Genomic DNA, 26902 nt, shown 5'->3' on the forward strand with positions numbered 1-26902 from the left:
AGGACCCTCCCTGGTTACACAGTGGTCCCTTGATTAACGAATTACCTGGGGACAAAGCTCCTTTATAAGCAATTCAGCTGAGTAAGTTTTTATTTTAAAACTTCATGAATCGAATGAAATAGTACTGGCTCATGTCGTATAATTCAGTGGTAATATTCTGGGTAAGCTGCGCTTGTGCCCAGAGCAGAAATACCTCCTCACAGAGTGTGTCTGTTGGGATAAAGGTGAAGAGGTGGACTCTAGGCAAAACCGGGACGTTACCTCAGAGAAACTCTTTTTCTCACTCTTGTAACCCACCATGCTCCCTTCCCCACGGACACACAGGAGTCAATTGTTAGGCTCAGAGGCTTCCTGCTCTCAAAAATCCCTCCCTTTTAAAATGACTCACGGTTTAATGAGTTACCGTTCTCATTACCTTGTACTGATATTACCTGGTAATGTCCCAATCCTGGCTGCAAGTTGGTACCATTGAGAGAGATTCTGACTTAATCAGTTGAGGTGGGGCCCAAAGTGTGTCATTCTAATACAGATTCAGGGTTTTGAACCACTGCTTTAGCATAAGGTTGTTTCATATTGTGGCCTTTCCTTTTATAATAATATAGTAATTTTTAATATAATAATAATCACTACTGGTGAATCTTAAAGTGTGTGGTACACATGAGTGAGTGTGTTTGTGTGTGACAGAGAGAGAGAAGAAGCTGGAATCTTCGTGTTTAACTGACACCCAAAGTGACTCTGAGCCTTTCTAAGGTTTAATAACCCCTATCATATTTATATCTTCTACCTCATGGAACAAAATTTGTGACTACCAACAATGCTTTCTAATTCCTCTCTGCCAATAGGAAATTCCCACAAAGTGGGAAAGTGGGGTATTTATAGGTTATATACAATTTATATTTTTAAACAATATTATTTATAATAATTATAATTTACACTCAAACTAAAGTCAATCTTGTTTGCAAAAGGAAAGGACAATCAAATTCAGAGAACTGAATGGTTTTTTTCTAATGCATATTTTAAATTAAAAGAGTAAGTTTTAATTTACTGTAAATACCCATTAAATATATCATTATCTAATTATCTAATGACAGCTTTCTAAGCTGTCGATAAAATTACAAGTCAGGAACTTGTAGTCACTGTTTGGAAATGTGAAATATATTTACATTCAATCTCAACATCTCTTTCTCTCTCTCTCTCTCCCTCCCCCTCCCCCACCCTCCCTCTGTCCCCACATCACCTCTTTTCCTCTTATCACAGCATCAGATGAAGAAGAGCCACCGACTACAGCAGGTAAAGTTTCTATGCTGTAAAGATTATTCCTATTTGATTTCATGCCCTGAATAATGAAGACTCAGCCCTTTGAAGTGTATTTTTTTCAGGTTTCAACCAGAAAACTGGCACAATTTTATTTATTTACTTTTTTGTTTCTTGGGCCCATTATTCTGTTCCAGACTCAACAGTGTTAAGAGTTTTGAATAAAAAGAGAAAAGAATTGAATATGAACTGTTGCAGAGGAAAACATAACAAAATATCACATCAACATTAAAGAATAAGGAAAATTGGAAAATCAAGACATTGAGAAAAATGCCAAAAAATAATAAAATGAGGAGAATGCAAAACAGGAAAATGATAAAATGTACTTTCAGAAATATGATCTTCCATGATAGAACACTGCATTATCAAACATATAATCAGCATTGAACATGATATTCATTTTCGTTTAAGGATAAAAATTATGTTCTTGCCTCACTGACTCACATTATTTTAAAAAATAATTTTTACTGTTATACCTTAATGATACTGAAGCCTCGCATCATGGCTCTGTTCCTCATTCAGCTAATCAGCATTTATCAAGCACAGGCCTGAACTAAGTACTATGAAGAATGCAGATGTAGAGAAGACCTGGTGTTTTCTATGTGGTTCTAGGACTGTGGGATGGCTCAAAGAGAAATGCCAGTAGCAGAACAACCAGGTGCATTTCTAAGGGTAAAATGGGCAGCACAGCTGATTGGATTTGCAATTAACAAAAGGCTCAGGCTAGCAGACCAGCAGCATCAGGAAAAAGGGGTCAAGCCCTGAGATGCAGCACTGTTGACCAGACCTCAACCAACTAGATAGATTCCTTCTCCAGCAAGTAATTGAAGAAGGGAGTTAGGCCTGAAAGAGAGGAGCAGGAAATAAATGGTTATTGAAACTAATGGACGAAATGGGGCTTGATTTTATAGGAAGGGGGGATCTAGTCCAGTTATTGGAATGCAAGTGTAAGGGAGAGTCAGTTCAGTTCATAGACCTAACAGTTCAAGTGGTGGAAGACTTGTTGATTTCCACCTCCCTCCGAAACTGGGCAGGGATTTTTACCTATAAGAGTTAAGTTCAAAAGATCAAAAATTGAGTGGAAGAAAATGACATAGACATCTTCCAAATATCTTTGGTAAACTCCAAGGATGCCATATTGTATGATACTCATTGTAATTATAACTTCCTTGGTAAGAGAATCACTGAATTAGATAAACTCTCAATCAACGTTTCATTTTCATAATATCAATAGTTTATAACCTGATTTGGATGATAAGAACTCCCAATCCTTTTCTCCCACTCTAGTCAGTATTGGGTAGCCTACTTTTAGGAGCAACCTAATCACTTGACTCAGTAGCAAACTCATACAAACTCTTAATGTTGTTGCTTTGAGTCTCCTTTGCCTAGTTTCTAACTTCTTTTGGCCCTGACTTGAGGCTTTAGTGTTTACAGGGTTGTCCAAAGACTCTATCTGTGGCTCTCAACCTTAATTCAATTTTCTCTTCCCGTGAGTATCAATCTTGGGAGCACCTGTGCTTTTCTAGCCTAATCTCGTTCCTGCCATACTCTTGTACCCCACACTGCTATATGGCTTACCAAGGAATTTTGGTGCCGTTGGAAAAGAATTATTATTTTTTGCATGATAAAGATTAATTTTAACCTAATGTAAACTGCCTTTAAGTACAATATAACTATTGTTGGTGTAATTTTCTTATTCTAAAGCTATTTTAATGTTTCCTTTGCTTGCTAAGAAAGTCTTTTGGTAAATGCAACTGAACATTTTTTCTCCAAATATTTATTTTACTCTAGAATGATCCAAACATCATAGAGTTTAAATTCTATTTTAAAAATAGTTTTGTTTTCAGATATGATCACATGTTTTTGTTGTGATTTTAGGACAGACTTTTAGAATAGAACAAATGTATTCTTAAGGAATATTTTAACTAAATAATTTCACATACAGATTATACTAACATTGAGAACATTTGTCGTTTAGTAAAGCAGACACTCCTTTTATATAAAAACTACCAGTGGGAGCCAAATGTTTTCCTTTTAATTTTATCAAAGTTTATAATAAAAAGAGTATTATTGTGCATTGTATAGATTGTCAAAACTTTTAACAAAATATGAGATTTGTAAAGACTTGGTTGTGGAAAATGGATTATGATTTTTTTAGTTCTTTTTGGTACCTCTTTCCTCCAGTTTTTTCAACAATTATTTTTCTTAATTGAATATTTATTATTCTGTTTATGTATCTTTTTCATTAATATTTCTTAAAATATAGTTTTTATTTAAACCTGTTAATGATAATACATTTATTTAGTATATGATTCTTACCTGTTTTTACTCTCATCACCTCCCATCAACAGAATTTATCTAGAATGATCTTTTCTAAGCTCAGACTCATTTTATGGTCCTTCTTTAACTTATCTTTTTTTCCTGTTATTTCTCCATTGCGTTTATATCAATGAAATGAAACTCTTGTTGCCACCCAAATTGTACCTGTTAAACTTTCGTATGTCCCTGCATGGTATCTTTATCATATTCATATTCTTCCTTCAGATTCACAGAATAATTAGAGATTCTTTCAAATCCATACTTTAACTTCTTTAAGTTAAATAATTTTAATTTTTCTAGTAGGACATCTTCTACACCTATTCAATAGTGGAAGAAATAATAAAGTAAATGTGGGTGTTTTTTGCTGCCAAATAGTCACAGATTCCTGATGAGTAGTTGTTAATATATGAATTATGAATTAAAAATTATTTTTTAAAACAAATGTATACATGATTTATCTAAACATATAGGTTCCTAGTGGATATTAGTACTGAATGATAATATTTATTACATGCTTGCAAATATGGGTATTATATAACAAATCTAAGTTGTTTTTACCCCATAGGTACACAGAATTAGATTAATTATAATTCAATAATCAAGACAAATTCTCATTGTTCAGAACTATTTTTAAAGAAAATAATAGGTTTTCTTTCTCGGATAGCATACAGTATGAAAAAATAAGGAAGATAGACAATATAAGTCTGAGAAAATTAGTGAGATATTAGATAGTGTTCTTCTTGTGTTATAATGCTACAAAATAATATGGGCTTTTCTCTTTATAATAGAGCATATTTGATTTGTCTTATATTTAGAATTATTATGACGGCCATCATTAAAACAGATAAATGATCTTTCTATTCTGTTCCCATATAATTCTGTTTAGAATATTTTTACACTGTATTCTGCCTTTAGTTACTTTTTCAAATATGCCTGATTTCTCTTATTTGAACCTCTAAATTGCCATGCAAAAAGCAAGTGCTTACAAAGTGCTTTTTGTGTAGATTAGTAGAGGAGCAGCATGGCACATCACATCTGCATTTCTCCTCGTGGGGGGACAGCCCCCTATTAAATATGGAGCATCCACTTGTTAATCGTTTCCATCTCCGAATGTTCTGATGGGATGCATCAGCCTAAAGAGACATGGTTTGTTGCGTCTGAGTTACTAGGACAGTTTCACCTTGTTTCTGTAACTCCTGAAGCTTCTTTTTATTTATCTTAGTTGAATCTTATGTTTAGGTATTTAAACATCTTATTTCATCGAGTAGAAAAACACATCCATGAACTATACAAAAGATTCCTTCAAACTAGGTTATATCCCAAGATCTAATTACAAACTAATGAGATTTGTATTTTTCCAGTGGCCATAATAGATACTGTACCTCCAAATGAGTTTCCTTTAGAAGTGGTATGTGCAATCCAATTATGTCGCTATTGCTCAAATAATTTTTGGAAACCTTCTTTTGAAATTTCCTTCAGAATCTGTTTATGAGTTTGCAACATCAATTATTCCCTTATAGTCTCAGAACTGTGTTACCATTTTCATCAGACTTTGGTCTAATAAACATGCCTTCAAAAACAAAGATTTGCAAATATTAAGAAAGTATCTGAGTGTGTGTGTGTGTGAAATACAAATCAGTCTACAACTTTGAAATCAGATCAGTTCTCAACTTTTGAAAAGTGATCACATTATGTTAAGATTAAATTTTATAAAATAGTACTCTAATAAAGTTATGTCAGTGGCTGCTTCTCCCATGCTGCACAGATCCAATTTTTGTATAATTTTTATTTAGATGCCATCATAGGGAAATGCTTCATAACCTGATTATAAGAATACTGTTACCATGTCCTTTACAAAACAGTTATTATGTATTGTGACATGATTCTTTCAGTTGTAACAGAAAAGTCAATTTAATGTTGCTTAAATAAAAACATATTTTATTGGCTCACAGAATTGACAAGGAGGAGCTCAATGATGTCCCTAAAAATCTGGTTTTTGTTTTTCTTTCCCCAATCTTTCTGCTCTGTCTTCTGTGGTATTAAATTTTTCTTCATCTTCAAACTGGTTTCCCTTGTGGTGGTGATATGTCTGCCAACGGCTACTCTGGTTATATGCATCTTGATCCATGTCCAGAGGATAAGGAAACGACATTTGTGCCCCTGCCTTCAAAGCCAGAGTCTGGAGACCCACTCTAATTAGACTTAGATCCCTTCTGCCAGCCCTAAAACAGCCAGCCAATCAAGGCTGTACCCTGGTGATGAGGTTGATTTTCACTTTCTCACAGATCATGAGCTGTGTGGCTGAGGGGCAGATAGAAGAACAAGAATTCAGGAACTCCTTAGGGAGAGGAGGGGAGAAATGCACACGAGGTCCATGATCAGTAAAGCCAACAGGAAGCGATCCTCATAACACCTCTTTGCCACTTTTGAGTATCTTCTTAGTTTTTCTCCTACACTTTGGTATGTTCTTCATATTATTGTATACAAATTCCTAGAGACCTGATTTGGAAGAAATAAACATGGTGCACATCTCAGTAATACTAAAGTCGATGTTTGCATTTGCCGTGTTATACATTATGACTTTTGGAATCTCAGCTTCACCACGTCCTTTATTTTTTTCTCATGTGCTTTAACATGTTTTTCATGCTTGTCAAAACTGTGTATATGCACTGGTCTTTCCTTTTTGCTTTAATGATCTGTTTCTGCAGAAATTACTAAATTTACTCAGCCCTGTTTCTTAGGCGCTGCTGACTGTAATAGTCCTCTTTCACGTTTCAAAAAGTGACAGTCATGTTAAATTGCATTGTCCAGAAAATTCCTAAGAGCATTAAGTAATGTCATTAGTTAAATTTCCTCAGGCTATTATCTTATTAGAGAAAAAAATGTTTTATCATGAACTTATAGTCAAAACACAATAATTTTATGTTTAAAACTTTATAAAATGGCCATACAAATTTAGTCAGATTTTTAAGCTTGGAAAAAGTAAGTGACTTAATCTTTGTATGTGTTGCTACAACATTACAAATTTAAGTTTTTGAAACTCACCTCCCTCATAATGTTTAAAAATAACTCCAGAAGTGTAAATAAAATTTTGATTTAATATTTGTAGAAATTTCTTGATATTATTTCAATTAATACTGTAGATTCTGTGGTGGTGACCTTTAGAATGGTAGGAGGAAAACCAAAAATGAAACCCAACTTAATGTTAAGATCAAATACTGAAAAAGCATCAACATTTTTAAAAAATAATAAAGATATATAAATGGAAAATAAGAGCATATAAGTCAAAGTTCTCCAGAAAAGCAGAAACAAAAGAGTATATGTGTATATTTAAATATGTCAAATAGATAATTATTTTAAGAAATTGACTTACACAGTTGTGGAGGCTAGCAAATCCAGAATTTGTAGGGTGGGCCAGGCAGCTGTAAACACAAGCAGGGTTTCTACATTACTGTCTGAGGCAAAGTTCTTTCTTCTCATGGAAACCTCAGTTTTACTCTTAAGGCCTTCAGCTGATAGGATGAGGCCCACCCACGTTATGGAGGGTAATTGGCTTTACATAAAGTCAACTAATTGTAGATGTTAGTCACACTTACCAAATACCTTCCCAGAAACATCCAGACTAGTATTCTGACCAAGCACTGGGTTCTACAGCCCAGCCAAGTTGACACATAAAGTTTGACCATCACGGAGAGCCTCCAGGTATGTGCATGACTGCTCCATCACATCCTTCATGTCTTGACCCAAAGATGCCTTCTCAGAAAGGCCTCTTTTTGTCTCTAAAGAGATCACACCTTCTCCACCTTGTCATGGTCCCCTGTGCTGCTTTGTTTTTTAATGTTAGCACCTGTCTGCATACTCTATATATATAGTGTTTTTTATTGTCTATCTGGGCTGAATATTAACAATCCGAGGGCTAGAACTTTGTTGGTCCATTTTATTTACTACTGAATCCCCAGCTGCTGAAATGAGTGTTTGGTACATGGTAGATGCTTAGTAAATATTTGTTGCATGATTGAATTAATGAATAAATTAACTCATACTGATTTTATGCTGATTTTAAAGCATCATTAACCCAAGAACATACACAGCTCTTCCTTGTATGATGATATAAAGAGAAAGTTAATGGTAGATGTATTTCCCAGTTTAAGAGATAAATATGTAAAAGGATAACACTACTTTGATAGGAATCTTAAGGATGCTTTAAAATTACTTAAATCCCTTGGCAGAGAAAAAGGCCATTACATTGATCTTTGTTTTTCTGCTTTTGTTGAGGTAAATTCAAATATGTTTTGCTTGGTAATTCTTTTAGTGTGGTGTCCTAACAGTGTCAATAGTTTAGCCATAGTTAGTAATTACTGGATGGAAATCTCAGTAGTGATTTTAAGAAACTCAAACCAGACAACCACCACAGTCTAGAGGTTGACATGGGTAGGGTGGGCGGGGGAGGGGGAGGGGGCAGCGCCCAGTGCTACCCTCAGGACCCCGGCCTGCCTGCAGGCCACCAGGCTTCCTGAGTTTGCACTCCAAGTGGAATAAGGAAGGGCTTGTATTTTTTTTTTGTATGATAACTTCCTCCTTATTACTTTGTTATCAATCCATGTCTCGTTAAGCACATACACATTTTCAAGAGATTTTACTTTCAAAGTTGCATGGGTGGTAGATTTTTAAGTCTTTGAGTAATACATTTAGAAATAAAATAAAATGTACCTGGATATCATATTCTTGGGATACACCTTTTTTTTTTAAAAGATATTTATCCAAAGTGGATCACAACAGCCAGAATTCACCAAAATTTAGAGATATGTTCCATATTTTGCAGCTAATTTTCTGCTTCTCTAGACATAAATCTAAATGAGAAAATAGCCAGTATTTCTTACCTAATTTGAATAATATGCTACAAAATTGTTGGTTGTTTTGAAAGCTTACTGGAGACTCTTGACAAAGAGTCAACAATCTAGTTCTTAAAAATCAAAACAAAATAAAAACCACTGTACATATCAGCCAAAGGTTTGTGCCAAGGCTTTAGATGTTTTTCGAAAGACTAATGATGTCTGTCTGAGACTGAGGCCCAGTGAAACTATTTCATCCTGTAGCTAAATGTTTAAAACTGTGTGGGGAGGAATTATGCAAGTGCTAAGCTACTAATATAAACAAAACTAAAATAAGAATGATTAGAAAGAGAATAGATAGAGACTTTTTTTTCCCCAGAATTTTAGCTATCTAAACACATTAAGTTTTATTTATAAGATCACGAAGAAGCCACTGAAAATTCTGATCCATGTTGGGTTCTGCCAATCCTTTGTCTGTTGTTCTTCAAGCAGAATGCTCAAGCAAGTTGTCTCAATTTGAAGATTTCTGAGAATTCATAGCGCTATAGAAGAGGGAGATGAACATGTTTTTAAGTAACTTAAGTTTTCAGACTGATTCTTTTTCAGTCTCCTTTGTTTCTGTCATCCAATTACTCCGTGCTCCTTGACACTTGGATGAGTGGTGGGAGGTTGAGAGACAACACTATTGATTCACACTAATTTTATTCTTCTCCTGGAAGTGAGGGGATCAGTAAAAACTGATCACTTAAGGCATTCTTTCATTTCACCCCATGAATCCTGTGCCTGGTTTTTATGACCCACCGCACCCATGTTTCTTCTCCCTAGGAGGCAGAACTGTCCTCTGTTCCAAGGCGTATATGGTGTGCTCATTCTTAACTCAAAGCTTTAATTCACGTTTGTCTGTCTACAGCGTGCTTTTCTTTCCCTTTCATGTCTCCAAAACCTATCCATCTTTTCACACTCATCTCAGGTCCTACATCTCTCCCATCAACTCATGTTGATTTCTCTTTTCCCAAATCCCAACTTGTGTATCTTTTAGGAATGTTCTCTGTGGCAGGTAACTGAGATTAACATGATCGGAGAAAGGGTCCATTCTCTGTGAAATGACAGGATCTTCCTTACTGCCTTTCAAATAAATCATGTTTCTGTAAGTAGGAAAGAAGAGCTAGAATAGAGGTTGAGGAGGCAATAGTTTCTATCCTTAAAAGGAGTTGAGTTCTTTTATTATGTCCTGGATGTGCACTGCAGTTGTTTCTCCACCTGGACTGGGGACTCACTCTTAACCGTGACTGATCCTTTTATTGCATTTCCAGCAATGCTGAAGACAGAGTGAGGGACCAATACTTGTTTCACGGTCAACAGGTAAATATCATTGAATGCATTATCACTCCTTGGGATCCTAAAGCAAAATTAAAAAGAGAGAAATCAGATGAACACAGTGCTTTCCAAATATACAAAATAAGTAAACTATATTATACTACCCTGTGCAGGTACTGTATCCTCTAGGATCTGTGCAAATTATAGTTATGTCAGTCAAATTTCTTGATTTATATCACCCCCTAATCACTTTTACTATCTATGCCTATATTAGTTTCCCAAAGTTCCCATAACAAATTACCATTACCTTGGTGTCTTAAAAAAACACACAGTTCTGTTATTCTCTCACAGTTCTGGAGGGCAAAAGTCTGAAATCAAGGTATCTTGAGGGCTGTGCACCCACTGGGTGCTCTAGGGGCGAATCCTCCCTCGCCTCTTCCACTTCATGGTGGCCATCAGCATCCCTTGGCTTCCTTGGCTGTGGCCACATTTCACATAAGCAAGCTAGGCCAATCTCTGCCTCCATATTGTCATAATTTTTTCCTCTTCTGTTTGTGGCTTCTATCCTTCTGTCTCTTAAAAGGACATGTCATTGGATTTAAGACCCAATTGGGTAATCTAGGATGCTCTCGTCTCACCATTCTTAACTTAATTATATCCACAAAGAGTCTTTTTTCAAATAAGGTGACATCAGAGATTCCAAGGATTTGGTCGTGGACATATCTTTTGAGGGGACCCCACTCAACCTACTACAATAGCTAAAGTAAATGTGGTAAATAAGTGTAAAATGAAATTTTCTGGACCTGGAATTTTTAAGTAAAAGGACATGTTAATGTATAATGAAAGATTAACCAGAATGGGTAAATGTTATTCTTGAATCTCTGATATTTTTCTCTTCCTGGTTTAAAAAAATGATCATAAAAATATAATGATGAAATCATAGTTTACCCAATAAAGCTGCACAGGTCACCTGCATAAAGCCTACAAATATTTTCAAAGCCTCAGCCAATATAATTTAATAAAGATGGAGCTAACCTCAATTTCAGCGGAAACTCTGTATCTTCTAAGAAACGAGTTTTGGGTAAAAATTAAAGAGCAACTATAATAATATATATATTATTTTAAACTTATGTATGTATTAGAAACATCTGGAGAGAGGAAAAATCAGAGACAAACACATTTTAACCACTTTATAAGATAGCTCCTTTTCATTTTAAAGAATAAAAGTGATATTCACAAATTTCATCTTAAATATTTTGATATAATTTTATAATTACTTGATATTTTACAGGTTCTCCAACTTTAATCCTAGATTCATTTATTTGTACAAGCGTGAAAAAAGCAGAGCCCCAGATTATAAAAAGCTAAAAACAATTTATTTTATCCAGTCAGCTTAGAGTAATACAGAATTAGAAAACATAAAATTAAAGCTTATCTTATTTCCATTTCAATTTTATCATTTATTGGCAAAACAATCAGATCAATATGAGTGATTTCTTTTGAATCGAAAACAAATATTCACTGTGGTACCTGAGAACAGTCGTTTGTCCAAAATCATTTTAGTAATTTGGGAGCCAAAGCTCAACCTTACTGTAATGAATACAGCTTCTTGTAATCTATTACTATTTTCAATTTTATTTTCATGATAATTTTGACATATAAATCTTGTTGGTAAGCCAATATATTTTTTACACCTAGAAAATGTGCTTTGAAAGGTATGATGATAGAGGGTGAATTAGAATGTGCTCAGACACAAGTGTAAGCTCTTTCCAGATTCAGGTAACAGGAGCCGAGGGTCTCACTGTGATGTGGAAATGACCCCTGGGAAATCATCATGTTGAGTAACTTGAGGGATAGAGCAGAAAAGGCCAGTAGATTGCTGTGAAAAATGTGTCAAGAAAACATTTTAACAGAATTTCTTCCACTTTATTTACCAGGGAACTAGATACTCAATAAATATGTGTATTTCTGTTGCAGAGCGTTACAGCACTGCCAGCTTCTCTACCCCATGATTGATAGAAGTTGAGAATAGCCTTACTGTTCACCATCTGTCATTAAAGACCTGTTCTTCAAGTGGACACAGCTCCTTTGTAAGATTTTAAATATTATGGCTGTTAAACTTTTCATATTACCTCTGTGAAAGAGATGTAGTCTTTTGCAACGACACAGACTTTACTGTTTTTCTTGCCCCTTGGTGGATGATTGCTTGTCCTTATTTTTGTTGGTTATTTGAATATTTGTAGCTTATTTCACATATTTTAGGGCTATCTAAAATCCTTCCTGGAAAAAGTGGGACACAGATAGGTACAACCTATATACACGACTATGTAGAAATTTACTATTTTAATTATCAAGGCTACTTATAAGACACATTGCATTTAAAAATTATACAAAAATAACATTTCTCTTTTAGGTCATGCAGCCATTTTTTGATAGTCCGCCTTCAGCCAGTTAACTTATGCTTATAAATGGTCACAATAGAAAAGAGAGAATTTTAAGAACTATTTTGAGATCACTAATATGTTATTTCAAAGAAGAGCAGAAGACTCTTTGAAAGATAATGACATTCAGCAGTCATAAGGGGCCTGCTGAATTTCCAAGTTAATTGGAACTGAAGCAGACAAGGAAAGGACAGATTGCTTGTAGACCCAGAGATAGAAAATAATTGGATAATAACTAAAACTAGGCATTTAATAGACATGCATGCAAATTTTTAAAACAGAATTGAAGTAAAGGGAAGAATTTATTTTTTTTGAGGAAGATTGGCCCTGAGCTAAAATCCACCACTAATCCTCCTCTTTTTTGCTGAGGAAGATTGGCCCTGAGCTAACATTTGTACTCATCCTCCTCTATATATGTTATATATAGGATGCCTGCAATAACATGGTTTGATAGACAGTGCATAGATCTGCGACTAGAATCCAAACCAGCAAACCCCGGGCCACCAAAGTAGAGTATGTGAACTTAACCGTTATGCCACTGGGCTGGCCCCTGGGAAGAATTTTTTAATAAGAGTGGGCTGAGCATCAAAAAAAATGAACTTGGTTATAAAAATATGTTGTCTTGATTACAAAAATTCAGTTTTATTTTTACCTGCATTTTGATGAAAATAAAGGAATAATTTATGTACCAAATATAATGAGGATAGACAACGTTCAAAATATTTTAATTTTACAATTGGTTACATTCCATATTGTTAGTTTCAAGTGATATACCATGGACATTACTCTCTGAGGGATATGAAAGTGAATTTGACTAACAGCGTTATTTAAATGTGTAGTTTTTGCTTGGACAACTAATAACTTTATAATGAAGTATTTTAAATAAATTTTGTAATATTGATTATTAGGTTTGTTCACTGTGTCCAATAAATACTATAAACATTCTTCACTAAGGTAAAATTGACTTTGATGTTCTGCTTTCACTAGCTATTTTAGAATAAAAGTAATAAAAGTACAAAGCAACGAAAGTGGAAATCCCTGTGGCACAAGCAGGTAAATCAAAGCTGTGGGGCCCTTCAACAATGCGAAAAAATCGAATGCGTGAGCCCTTGACCCAAAGTTCTTAGCGGGGCTCACTTGTGAGAGGACAACGCTTCCATTGTGTCATAGATTTCATAATAATCTCTCACCTATGTGACCTTTCAATTAAATTATTGGAGTGCATTCTAATTCAGGATTTCCCTAAAGCTCACTCTGAATATTCATCTAATTCAGAGGTTCCCATGCATCTCATTAAGCATCGTGACCCACAGGAACATATGCTGTTGGCATCGGCCCTGAGATTCAAATTCCTTTTGAGAGCAATTTGTGGAATTAATTTACCTATATGATTTAGGTCTGTTAAGGGGTTCATTCAACATCTGTTGGGTCATCTTTGCTAGGGATTTTTTATCGGAAGAAATAAAAAATATTCCTAGTGGTAGTATTTACTTAATTCCCTAGATTTTAATTTAGGCAAACATGAGGTGTAATGCTCATGAACCACCCCATCTTTGGGATTTGTTCCACTTAATGATCTGCAGAATATTAATATATTAAAAGCTGAGTACTTTTCAACCTTTGCCTCTCACAGGTTTACCATTTAGAGGCAAAATTCAGTAGTGTGAAGATGATACTCTAGTTAGTTTTCTCTGCAGCATTTAATGTGAAGAACACTCTCATGCTTCTTGACATTTCTCCCTTGACCTTACTGTATTCTCGATTGGCTCTGAAAATGTCTGTTCCTATTTAGCGTCCTGCTTCCTTTCCCTGCCTCTTGAATATGATCTTTACTATCTCCTTCTTTTCTGTAATCTCTCCCAGGCTTCTAGTAGTTCCTTTGTGGATAGTACTCCCAAATCTGGGTAGCTAAGCCTCATAGTGACTCAGTTCTCTCAGTGAAATGGTGGAATTGTAATTATTATTGGAAATAGTGCGTGTAAAAGATGGCGGGGAGTAACCAGCTCATAGTGCACGTGAGGCTGCTTTCTCTTCTCCCTCTTCTCTATAGCCCTGGCCTCTCTCCTGAATTGCAGATTTCCATTTTCAAACATCAGCTAGACACATCTAATGGCCTATGTACAAAAATGAATATTTTTTAACTTTTTTCCCCTATTCCCTCATGCATTCCCTCTCTCAATGGCATTACTAGTTTCTCTTTCAGGCATAAAATACACAAATTGCCTTTAATGCTACACTCTTCTTCGCCATTACCTCCTACAATCATTTGGTTCTTACACTGAAAGACTGTTAAGTCCATTCTCCACTATGTACTCCCAACCGACATCCTGCAGGACTAAAAAATCTGTGTTTGCACAAACTTTGCTTAGCTCTTTATAGTTTACTAAATGTTACCCAATGAAAGCATCAGGCTCCCATTACCCTTTTCTTGCTCGGTCAGTCAGGATGAACTCGGAAAAAGCCACCTCCAGATCTCAGTGGCTTAACACACGTGTCCAGTGTGGGTCCATAGGGGAAGCTCTCTTCGTTGTAGACACTCAGGGACCCAGGTTAACAGAGGTTACGTCTCAACAGTTGCTTCTGCAGTCATCAAAACAATGTGAAGTTAACATGGTGAACCACTCATTAGTTCTTAAAACTGTCAGAAATGGTGCACTTTACATCTTCTCACATTATTGGCAAAAAAAAACTCACATGGCCACTAGTAACCTGAAAAGGGATGGAGAAGTGCAATTCTACCGTGTGTCTACGGGGAGAACTGGAGTGTCTGTGAAGCCTGAATGACTATAATCTGCCAATTATAAGGACTTGTTCACTGGTTTCTTTACACACATTGACCTTCCACTTCCTTCTCCATCATAACCTTGCTATTTAAAAAAATCTATTTACCTATTTCAGTAACTATCATTGTATGTATACCACATTTTACTTAATTGTAACATAAACTGTGTTCTTTTTGCATTTAATAGGATTCTGTATAGATTTTTAGCATATAACTAAATTGTTTTCATATTTTTAATTTAATTGGCAATATTCTATTCTATTTCATAGCTATGTTATATTGAAGATTGCTTAATCGTTCCTCAAATTGTGGGCATTTGGATTATTTCAAGTGTCTCATTTTAGTCTGTACAGCATTTTTAGAAATGTTGACTAAGTAGAGTAGAGCTAATTCAAAAGATTGGACTGTCAAATCAGCCTTACACAAATCAGAGATCTCACTCAACATCAAAGCTACCTAGTGATTTCAAGGATCGAAGCAGTCAAGAGCACAGACAAAGCAAGGAGAGTTTTAGGACATTGAGGGAAGCTCCCCAGGTCCTTCTTTCCTGCACTGGACACATGCTCTCTGACCCAGAAAAACAGATGAGGTCTCTAAATATGGTACATGTGTTACCACATCTGTGTGTGTGTGTGTGTGTGTGTGTGTGTGGGTGATCTTTAGGTAATAAGCCATCTTCATGTAGTTGTAGAGCTTATATGATATTTGCCACGGAGCTATGCCTTATAAATCCATAGATTGTAGATTTGTTTACCATGAGCAATCTTAAACTGGAGACATCCTGCTAAAAACATTCGTAGATAAAGTTTAACTTATTTATGTTTTGTTGTTTAACTGTTTAAACAACTGCCAGTTGTTAACTGTTTTCTCTGCAAGACTCAAGTGGTATATATTTGAGAATTAGTATTCATATCCCGGATTGTGTCTTTGAGATTTAAGATACAAGAAATTAAATTTTTTCATTACCCAAACAAATACATCCTATTAAAATGCTATAAAACATCCAACTTTACCCTGCTTCCTGCCTGAGTGCCTTTTGCTTGATAAACAATTTTCTTAGGCTTTCCTGTGAGGGTGAATTTTAGTGGAAATCATATGAACTTGAAGATTTATCGTTTTGTCTTTCTCTATATAAGACAATCTTTCCAATTTCTTTCCTATTATGCTAATACTTTCCAAAGGAGTTGTTTTCTTACTGTCAGTGTCTACACAGTTCATAATGCCTGTCTGCAGTTAACATTGGCCTAATTTGGACTTAAGAATTTTTTGTCTCTTCTAAAACGAGTTTCAGTTCCATGAGAATAATTATATGACTAATCACTTCAGTTTTGTTAAGACAAGGATAACACATCACAAAACTGTATAACAAGTTTAATAATTGGGATGTCATATAAAAATATACTCCTACTTCTAAACTTGAAATCTCATCAAATTTCATCAATTAAAATATGTAATAATTTAAGATGGTATAGCAATTCTTTATGTATCTTATGATTCCTGTTTTGAAACTTGTGATTTTTTTTTGTTTAGAACTGAGGAGAAAGCATGTTATATTTACTTCAATTACTCATAAATGTTAATTAATTTTTATGTCCAGTTTGGTTTATTGAAAACAAATATGCTTTTTGCTTATGTACGCTGAAGATCTTTACATAGAGTCAGGATTAATCCCTGAGAAAGTTTGAACTTATTAGATAGATTGATTAATTACTCCTCTGCCTTTTTTCAAAATGATTTCACAGAGGCATCTTTAAAGTCATATCTAAATCCTACAACATTTGTAATTCATATTCTAAATAAACTCATTCAAGAAAATTGATCCCTGGATATAATCCTGATTGCAGTCACCTGGGTTTCCCTAATCTTCCAGGCTTCTGGGGGCGTTCTACAGTACACTGTCAGAATTCCCCCCATCTATCAATTTGGGAAAGGCTTGTTTTCCTCAGCCGTGAGACGCTATTGCTTTAGTTGCCCTCAGCTCAGCCAGCAGCCCTTGTTCACTTTGTAGTTGGCACAGGATAAATTTCCAGGGTCCCTGCTTTCCTCCATATGCTGAAGCTAATGGAGCTCTCGATTGAGCTGAGGTGTGATAAGAGGAACACACCGGACCATCTAACTCATCATTACCAAGACTCCTTCAGAAGATTCCTTCAGAATCAAGTCAAGTTGCAGTTTGCTCTTTACAGAGGTCTGAGTCTCCCCATCAAGCAGGACACTGTTGAAAATTAATTATTCCGAAAATCTTATAGGCAGGCAGTCTCATTCCATCTTAGAAATCATCTTTCGTGACTAGTAAAACTGGAAGCCTTTCTGGCTGGTGATCTTCATTAGTCCATGCTGTCATACAGCTGCTCGCTCTGGTCAGATCCAATTTCTGCTGCTCACGTTTTTCTTGAAATCGAAGACCCCTCATTCCGTGGCACACAAATTCCATGGTATACTGACGTCTTCCCAGACACTTCCTTTGTGTTAACACAATGTTTCCCAAAGTGTGATAATTACTACTGGTTGTTATCAGATGATTTTAGGTGCAGACAAACAAGACTTCAGTAACCTTGAATGACATAGTGTTATATAGCATGTTACTTTCTTGCTAATTCTTCTTTACTCTACTTTACTGATCATTCTAATCATGTCAAGAAGAATGGCTCAGTATATTGTTAATCTTTCTCTAACATTTTATAACTATGTATCCAAAATGTATATATGCATTTATTATATGACTTCACTACAGTACTACTTTTCTTTTATATCCAGATCTCATTCAGTTTCTTAAACTACCCCTGTTCTTTGATCTCAGACCTGCAATACCTGTGTCTCTCCACCTTTCTCTTTCAGCTCGTTGAACCCTGACCTCCCTCCCTTTGCCGATCAAGACCACAAGGTCCATCAGCAAAACCTCTCTCTTGCACACATTTTCATTGTCTTTGCCTTGTCATTTCCCAGCTGCATACAAGTAGGAAACTTCTAATCTTGAATTGATAGTATCATCATCCTTCTCTGCTAAGTACAGTAGAAGAAATACCACACCGTGCACAGACTGGTGCCATTACGGTTTCCTAGTCTTCAACCCCTAAACATCAACACCACCGACAAATCCTCTGATTGCCCCCTCAGATGTCTCCTGCGGCCCACCAGTTGCTGTTTAAAATGCTTCTGCTTCCTTTCCTATCGCTCTACCTCCCATCATCCTTTCTACTATTGAGACAGACATATACTCTGTAGAGGAAGTAGAAACCTTCCCTCAGTAACTCCACTGAGTAGCTAATCCTGCACGTCCAGTTTATGTGCATCTGATCAGTCATTCTTTGCTTAAAACAATTAGGTAACTTCTCATTACCCTCGAGATAAAGTCTAAATCCCTAATCTGGCTTGTGAGGCTTGTCATAATCAGGCTTTGCTAATCTTTCTGACTTTCTCTCCTATCAGTTCCTCTCTTGCACTTCTCTTTATGACTATATTGCATTTGCTTCAGTCCTACAAATTAGCCGTGCTTTACTTGACTTTAAATACTCATACATGATCTAGCCCTGCCTCCCCCCCCACCCCCCGCCCGGAGGGCTATAACCTGCCTGCCTGCTCAGCCAACTTCTGTTCATCCTATAGACCTCAGCTTTGGGTGTTAATTATTCCAGGATGTCATACCTGAGTCTTCAATATTGGATTGGGTATTCCTCCTACTTTCACCCAGAACTCTCTGTACTTGCCATGCATTAGCACTTATTTCATTATTAAAGTTTTCAATTTACTGGTCTGTAATCTTCATTGGCATATGTGTTCCCTATAGCCAGTGCTGGCACATAGCAGCTGCTTAACGAGTTTCTGAAGACTGAATGATGTCAGTTCAAATTGTCCACAAGAATAAACTAAACTTATTGCTCATGAAAAACAAAACTATCCAAGTTCAGAGGTGTTGCTCCTTAAATCCTGGATAACATAACCCCTTACAGTAAATACAGCAGGGCGTTCTTTTTAAAGTCTTTTTATGTAGGTCAGTGGGATAACAGCAAAATATAATCCTATAAAGGCACTGTGTCTTTGTCAGAATGATCCCATGTACATGGATAACTGCTGTTCTGACATGATGCAGGGGGAAATCCAGCTTTTGATCAGTGTTTAGTAACTTTAATGTTCTGTTCTTCGACAAAACTTGGAAAACTTAGCCATTTAAATGCAGAGTCATAGTCTCTCAACACAGACACACCGAGGACATCATCACCAGGCACTTGGGATGTATCAGTGAACAAAACAAATTTTCGTGTCCTCACAGAGCTTACATTCTAGCGGGGTCTCCCCGACAATGAACAAAACATAAATAAATTATTATGGTATATTAAAAAGTAGTAAATGCTATTGAGAAAACAGATCACGGTAAGGGAGAAATAGGAATATTGGGGCTGAGGGTGTGGTTTGCAATTTTGAGTAAGAAATACGTCCATCAGTACCTGATAGAGGTGAGAGAGTTAGCAGATGAGCTTCTTAGGTAGAGGGAACAGCCAGTGCAAATTTCCTGAAGTGGAAGCCTGGCCGGCATGTGCATTACAGCAACAGGGGCCTTCTGGACCCAAATGATTTTATTGTTCTGCCAGGTAATGTCGATAAATCACTTACTGTGAGTATTCATACATGTTTCTCGGCTTTATAGCCACTCAGCATTTTGAAGGTGGAGGCAGTATTGTTTCCTAATGAGTCAGGTGCAGGGTAAAAGCTTCTATACACTGTGCTTCAAGGAGCAGCAGAGGCAGAGGCAGAAATGACATCTCTTAAGAAAATTGAAAGGCCTGGTGAGCACAAGTGTCTGAATCAAAAAAAAAAAAAAATCACTTTTTATCCCAGAGTTAGACTAAGGTACCTCCTGTGGAAAGATTCTCCTCAAGATTTCAGGTTCCCTTCTGGCACATAGGTCAGAGAAAATTTGGAGTCCTTAAGTTCTATGACATAAAGCGTGGTTGAAATTATCTTATCCAGAAAAATATTAAAGCAAGTATAATAAAATTCCTACTCCAGTTATGGGGGTGAGGCTCAGCCCACATCCAGAAGATATTTAATCCTCAGCAATATGGTTATTATTCTTGAATACCCAAATTAGAGACATTTTGCTGCTTGCCAATCTTCCATTAGAATTCAACCTATCTTGCCTATCAGAGTACCATAGTGTCTTATAAAATGGTATAAGGCATCATTTAGCCGCTTCTTTGGAAATTGCTAAGTCTATACGTTTACAACTGATTCATTTTAGCACCAAATAAACAATCATAAATCTTTTTACTTCATTGTTTGTGACCTATTTTAATTAGGCTCATACATTATTTTAAAAGGCTTTTTGCAGGAAAAATCACACTAAAAGCTGCGTTATATTGACCAAGTGGCAGCCACACATTCTGTCACTTCTAGTAAATTATTGGTTACTCTGAAAATTGTTTATACTTGATACACTGATCTTAAAGAATGACCTACTATATTTAAATTTCAGATCTAGTATATTTAAATAGCGTGTTGGCAACAACTTCTCTGATTAATTATTTAAGGTATTTAGTGATGAAAGCCTTCTCTGCTGTGTATAATTTCTCGGTACTATATATTTCACCTAACAGAAATTGTGTTGGAAATAAGAAAGGGTAGCAGGCAGAGATAACCTGGGGCGTTTTGTACTGAAGATGTGAATCTCAGCTTTTTTGTCCATCCAGATGGTGACATCTTGGTCATTTTAATCAGCATACTTTATTTGGATCATGAAAATACTATAAATATTAAATCACAGTGCAGTCAAACCTGGATTATTGCTGCTTCATTTAATGACTATATGACCATAGTCTATATAGTGTTAAGTACAGCATCAAAGTCCAGAGACAGTGATAGTAAACTGTAATATTTAATTTTTTTTTTTTTTGATCAAGCAAAAGAGGGCTTAAATGTCTAACAACTTTTGTGAAGGAATCCTTGCCGTTTTATGAGCTATAGCCAGTTTTCAACAAAATTCACCACAAAATTGTCAGCAGGAATGATTTCTTTTACAGGGAATAGAGTGATTACCGTAGCTCCCTCTAAAAATTACCCATCTATATTCATGTGATTAATGTAACATGGAATTTACAAATTTAAATGCATAATGCTGGAAAAGTAGAAATAAAGATTTTTATAGTAATGCAAATCTGTGCTGCATACATTTAGTACTTTCTCTCATGAGTTAGAAAGTGAATTGTGTTTAATAGCTCAACATTTTTAATTGGGTTTGCAATGATAATAAATTGTTATACACATTTTTAAGTGGATTTCCAGAGTTCTCAAATATTTAACTGCCTGCTACATTTTCATGCCTACGTGCAGACAAGTACTTTATGTAAAGTGTGATGTCATTATTTTTAAATGGCTTTTCATTTTTTTCACCCACGCATTGCTTATCCCTATGGGCAGATCTTGGTAGATGTTTTCTCTTCCTGATGGGAAAGCAGTTTAAACTGAGTTCTCTAGTAGAATAATCTTACCAGTTTTAGGTGTGTAGTCAAACAAAAGGACATCTAAGGTTAATGAAATGATGGTACAACGTTGAGAGCGGCACCAGAGAGACAGATCTTGGAAAAACAACGTCAGCCAAAAGACTTTAGGTAAATCTGAAGCCATGTGTATTTTATTAAAATGTACTTTTTCTGTCTTTCTTTTTTGCATTTTCATATCACCCTTTCCATTCTCTATGTTTTTCATTTTCCTTTCTGGATTATAAAGGAATTGAGATTGCTGAAAAATTTGTTACTCCTATAGGTCGAATAAGCCTTCTTTTATAAGCAAAAAGCATTGGCTATTTCTTCAACTTGGCTTTTCCTTTAGCTATATGAAAGTGACTCCCTAGACAACCAAAAAACCAACCAGAATGCCCTTTGGTATAAAATAATGTCGCTTAAAGGAGAACATCTCCCTAACATACGTTGCCAGTATATTCAATCCGTGAAGCTGTGAACACTTCTCATCCATCTGGCAAGTATTTGTTGTGTGCTAGCAGGTATATAAAACACAGAGTGGGTTATGAAAGAAATATAAAACAGAAATCTTGTGTTTCTGGGACCTTAAAATCTATTCAGAATGATAAAATACATACATGTTAAACAGTTCATTAATCATGCAAAACAATATGTTAATTACCACAACCATTTAACTCTCCTGATAATTTTTTTCCTACCTTTCTGGCTGCTGCTTTCTCTGGACCATTGCATTTCCTATCTGTCCATTAAATGATGGCATTTCTTGAGTCTTGGTCCTGGATTCTCCATATTATCTCTGGGATTTCTATAGGTGACTACATCCATACGCATTAATTTCCACCTATACCCAGGACACTAGCATTTATATGTCCAGGCCACACTCTCTTCTGCCTTCTTTGTACCTCCTCTTGAATAACAGATCCAAAAACTGACTCATGATCTTCGCTTCCAATCTGCACCTTCTTCCAGTATTTCTGTCTTAAGGAATGGTACCAAAATTCATCCACTGAGATGTGAAATCTAGGAACACAGTAGGCATTCTTGACCCTTCTCTCGCAAATCTGTCTATTTCTCTCCCTATCTAACAGCCCGCAACTCTAATCCAGGCTTCCTATCATGCTTTACCTGGAATAGAGTGACAACTCTACCTTCATCTATGCTGATCCTTTCCAAAGGATTGTCCATAGAGTGCATACAACTATCTTTAAAATTGGAATATCAGTTCTATTGGCCTATTGCTTAAATGTCTCAATGTATCCCATAAAGTCTTTTTTTTTTTTTTTGCACATGGCCTTTGACAGCCTGTCTTATCTGGTCCCTGTATATCTCTGTCGTTGCTTGTCTACTCCTGCTATGCTGGCCTTCTTGAAGACCCTTTTCTTGCTCTGCTTCTCCTTCCATATACCCAGGAGTGGAAAACTCATCTCCCTCTTGGCTTTATCTCTTAGATTGTTTTAGCTCCTAGCTTATGTGTCACTTCCTCAGGAAACCTCCTATTAATAGGGTCTTAGGATACAATATATCTTTCCTTCATGACTCATTAAATAATTACTTTTTTATGTGATTATTTGGTTGGTGTCAGTCCTTCCACTTGACTGAAGTTACATGACAGCAGAAAGAGTATCCGTTTTGCTCACTGTTATAACCCCACTACTTAGCACTTTGTCTGGAACACAAAAGGAACTTTAAAGATGAACCAAATGATTATGTGAATGAATGGATAATTGAATGAATGAATGAAACAATGACTGTAACAGAGTAATAAAAAAATTGTTGAAGAGAATAAGAATAAATGATAGGGAAGAGTTAATGGAGGATATTAAACTTGGGATAGTCTTGGAAGGAAAGGGAGGTTTGGAAGAGAGTGGGGTGAATAAAGGCTTTCTGAGCTCGGAAGCCATAGGAGCTGAGTTCTAGGAAGAGAAATTATCTTCTTTAGGTGACAGGATGGTAACTTACCCAGGTGAAGCATTTTGGTTCATTTTTGTGAACAGTAGAGGTAACTGACTGTACAAGATTAGTCCAAATTTATGGACTTAATAATTCCATGTAGGATACTGTCCCAGTAGTACAGTTTATCAGGTACATCATTACGTATGCATTCAGGGGATTAAAATGTTTTATGATTTTGCCCTTATTAAGTGTTTATATGGCAAAAACTGATTTCTCAGAATAGGACACTTCAACTGATCTTTAAAAAAACAAGACAAAGTATTTTGACCAGTCAGTGACCACTTGGTGTTATTCTGGAGAATTATTTGGAAAAGCTTGATATTAATGGCTATAACCATAAGTGCTTTCAATTCAGATTGAGATGGTGAAGCCCCTCATATATTTTCTTAGTTTTAAAATTCTTCCTTATATAAACAAACTTAGGGACAAAGAGAATAAATTAGTGGTTACCGAGGGAAGGGGGGTGGAGGGTGGGCACAAGGGGTGAAGGGGCATACTTATATGGTGTATGACAAACAATAATGTACAACTGAAATCTCACTATGTTATAAGCTACTGTGACCACAAAAGAAAACAACAACAACCAAACAAGCAAACAAAAAAGTAAAAGATAACTTCTTACATAAATTAACTTAGTAAGTATAAAAAAATTCTTCCTTAGTTTTCCGATATAAATTGGTACGAGCATAATGGGATAGTAGAAATTGGTGATATTACCCAGCTTCCTTATGAGACCCCCATCTTCTATTTGACAATAGATTCAATACGATTGAAAATGAAAATTGAAAAGAAGTTAATTATTGCTGTTTGCATCTAAGTCTCAGTTTGTGTTGGTGACCTTTGCTGTGTTTGGGCAAGCATCCCCTAAGCTTTCATCCAGTGATTAAGAAGCATTCATTATGTACTCTGTTTGACATGGTCATTACTTAATGCTCACTTAACAAAATTCTACAAGACCAAATTATCACAGTGGGTGAGGGAACAGATGGCCAGCTGGCCAGAATCCATCCCTGCTTTGTTTTATGCATTCTCAAGTCTGCCACAAAGCAGCCACATGCAAGACCTGAGGAGGCAATCCAAACAGTGACTCGCCTGTCCAGCTGTGCTTCCAGTGTTCTCAGATGTGAAGTCTGGGTCGGCACCCTTCCCATCTGAGAGCAGCTGGCACATCTCCTACAGGGAGCTTGTGGCCATGATCAAGATGGCAGTCACAGAGGGCAGAGTCCAAAAGTAAAAATAGAACTCCTTTCCCCCACCTTCTGTCACTGCCTTCAAAATCAAAACCGCTATTGTAGATTTCAAGAGAAAGACCTACAGTTTCATGGAAAGAGTGCACCTATTTTTAACACCTATTTGTAATTATAAGATTATTCACAATCTGATATTTTACAAATTGCCACAGAGTTCAAGAAAGAAAATTGGACTTGGCCCTATGCTTAAAATTCGGTTGTTGAAACCTGCTAAGTGTGGGTGAGAAACGGCTACAGATGAAAATGCATCCAGTCTTTAAACTTTCACTTTTTGTTATAGACTATGATTAGTCATTTGGGCTGTATGCTGGTATTCCTAAAATTAATAACATTTTCAGTCAATCATCATAGATTTATGTTTTCTTAAGAGCTTCACAACAGTAGGGAGTGAGCATTGTTAAAGTATCTAGCACTTTGTCAGGGTCTATGGGAGTACAAAAAATATAAGGAGTAGGGGTTCCTGTACATGAGTTTATAATCTCATCAGGGAGACAAAAGAGACTCATGAAATAATTAGAGAAGGAAGCAGCGTACAGTGAGCTGCTAACTATGCAGTACAGGCAGCAAGTTCAGGAGAAGCCTGGAAAAGGTGAAGAGCTGTCAGAGAGAGATTGATGAGGGACATGGAGGCTTTGTAGCTGCTTAGAGATACTGTGTGAAACAGTGTGATTGCCTGATGCTTCTGAAACTTGAGCTCAGCTCTTTGCTTATAATAATACACGTAGAGAACATTGGTCTCTGCTCGGTCTTTAATCCATACCCTGTCCTATTGACGTGTAGAAGAGTAAACAAACCATGGTAGCTAATGGCAAATTTGAATGATATCTTACCACTTTGCACCACATGCTGATGCATCTTCTTAAGCTTGAATTGTGTTTTGCAAAGCGTGGGATGTGAGTTCTGACAGATGCACTTCTCAAACAAGCCATTTGCTGAGTTCTGTTTGAAAACAGCTCCCTGATTAAAGAGGGCTTTTTTAGGAACTAGAGAGGAATTGTTATAATTTCATAGAAGTAACTTGAGCTGGTTTTCTACAATTACTAGAAACAGAAAGAGATTTTTTTTTTCTTAGGTTGATCAAAAATTATTGAATGTCAGTTTTATCAGTTAGCTTAGATTGCATTTATGGATTCTGAGGTTTCACAGGATTTTTCACAGGGAAATCATTATTCTTATTCTAGTGGCCACATGAAAAAATAAAAATGTGACCTTGATTATCATGATGATTTATACTTTTGATGTTGATGTTTCTCTTAGATTTTTGGGAGTACGTATCCCATTGACCCAAGATTTCAAGGTGCACTTGGACCTTATATTGCTAACTTCAACAATAGTAATTACTTAATTTAGTGCAGCATTCATTGATTTAGAGAAGGCCTCTATATACTATCTTTAGTGTTCACAGGCATAAAATGTCAGATTTGGTTTCCTTTATCTTAGAAAGTAAACCAAGGGGCACCATTGTCTTCTGTCTTGAGTTCACTGCATATTGTTCTGTTATCAAAAACATCACACAATCAACAAGTCAGCAAATATTATTGGTTAGCTAAAAGATGCCCTAAAAGAGACAGCATGTTTTGGAGGATTAAAAAAAATGTGTATGCATGGTGGCTACAGAATAATGAGACAGAGTTCTCTTTGGTAATAAAACATTCTGAGCTGAGAATTTCCGTTATGCAAGTGGTGGTTCAGAGGCTTGTTCTGGCAGCAGCGTGCAAGACGAGTGGACTGGGGAGAGAATGTGAGATTGTGTTCCATAATAACATGTAGCTAAAGCAATAGCTACCACTTTGTAAAATGATAATTCCTTTGGCTATATTTTGTTATCTTTTTAAAGTGTTGATAATGCTTAATGAGATATTTATTGGGAAAAGAGGACACATCAACTACTGTGACAAAAATGATTACATAAGGGATATACAAAATTAAAAGAGGTAAAAATATGATGTCAAAGACATAAAACGTGGGGAGGGGTATGTAAAAATGTAGGGCTTTTAGAATGTGTTTGAACTTAAGGGATCATCAACTTAATATAGACTGCTATATAACAACATAAGTTGTTATGTATGACATAGCTTGTTATATATAACATAGGTTCTTATATATGAACCACATGGTCACCACAAACCAAAAACTGATAATAAATACAAAAAGAATAAAAAGAAAAGAATCCAAACAGAGCACTAAAGAAAGCCATCAAAGCACAAGGGAAGAGAGC

At 36.0% G+C, this 26902-nt stretch overlaps 1 protein-coding gene across 2 annotated transcripts in view; it reads left to right on the forward strand.

Moving 5' to 3' along the window:
• The window catches only part of EDIL3 (EGF like repeats and discoidin domains 3), a 385268-nt gene that overhangs the window by 146841 nt on the left and 211525 nt on the right, over positions 1-26902 (forward strand). The window contains exon 3 of one of the 2 annotated variants that reach the window (XM_014857045.3): positions 1258-1290. The exons of the other annotated variant lie outside the window; for it this stretch is intronic. Coding sequence (XP_014712531.1) covers positions 1258-1290 — 33 coding nt within the window. The remainder of the gene's footprint in view (positions 1-1257; positions 1291-26902) is intronic. 2 annotated transcript variants of the gene reach the window in all.

Source organism: Equus asinus, chromosome 9, assembly GCF_041296235.1.
Source record: "Equus asinus isolate D_3611 breed Donkey chromosome 9, EquAss-T2T_v2, whole genome shotgun sequence".
Classification (NCBI taxonomy): Eukaryota; Metazoa; Chordata; class Mammalia; order Perissodactyla; family Equidae; genus Equus; species Equus asinus.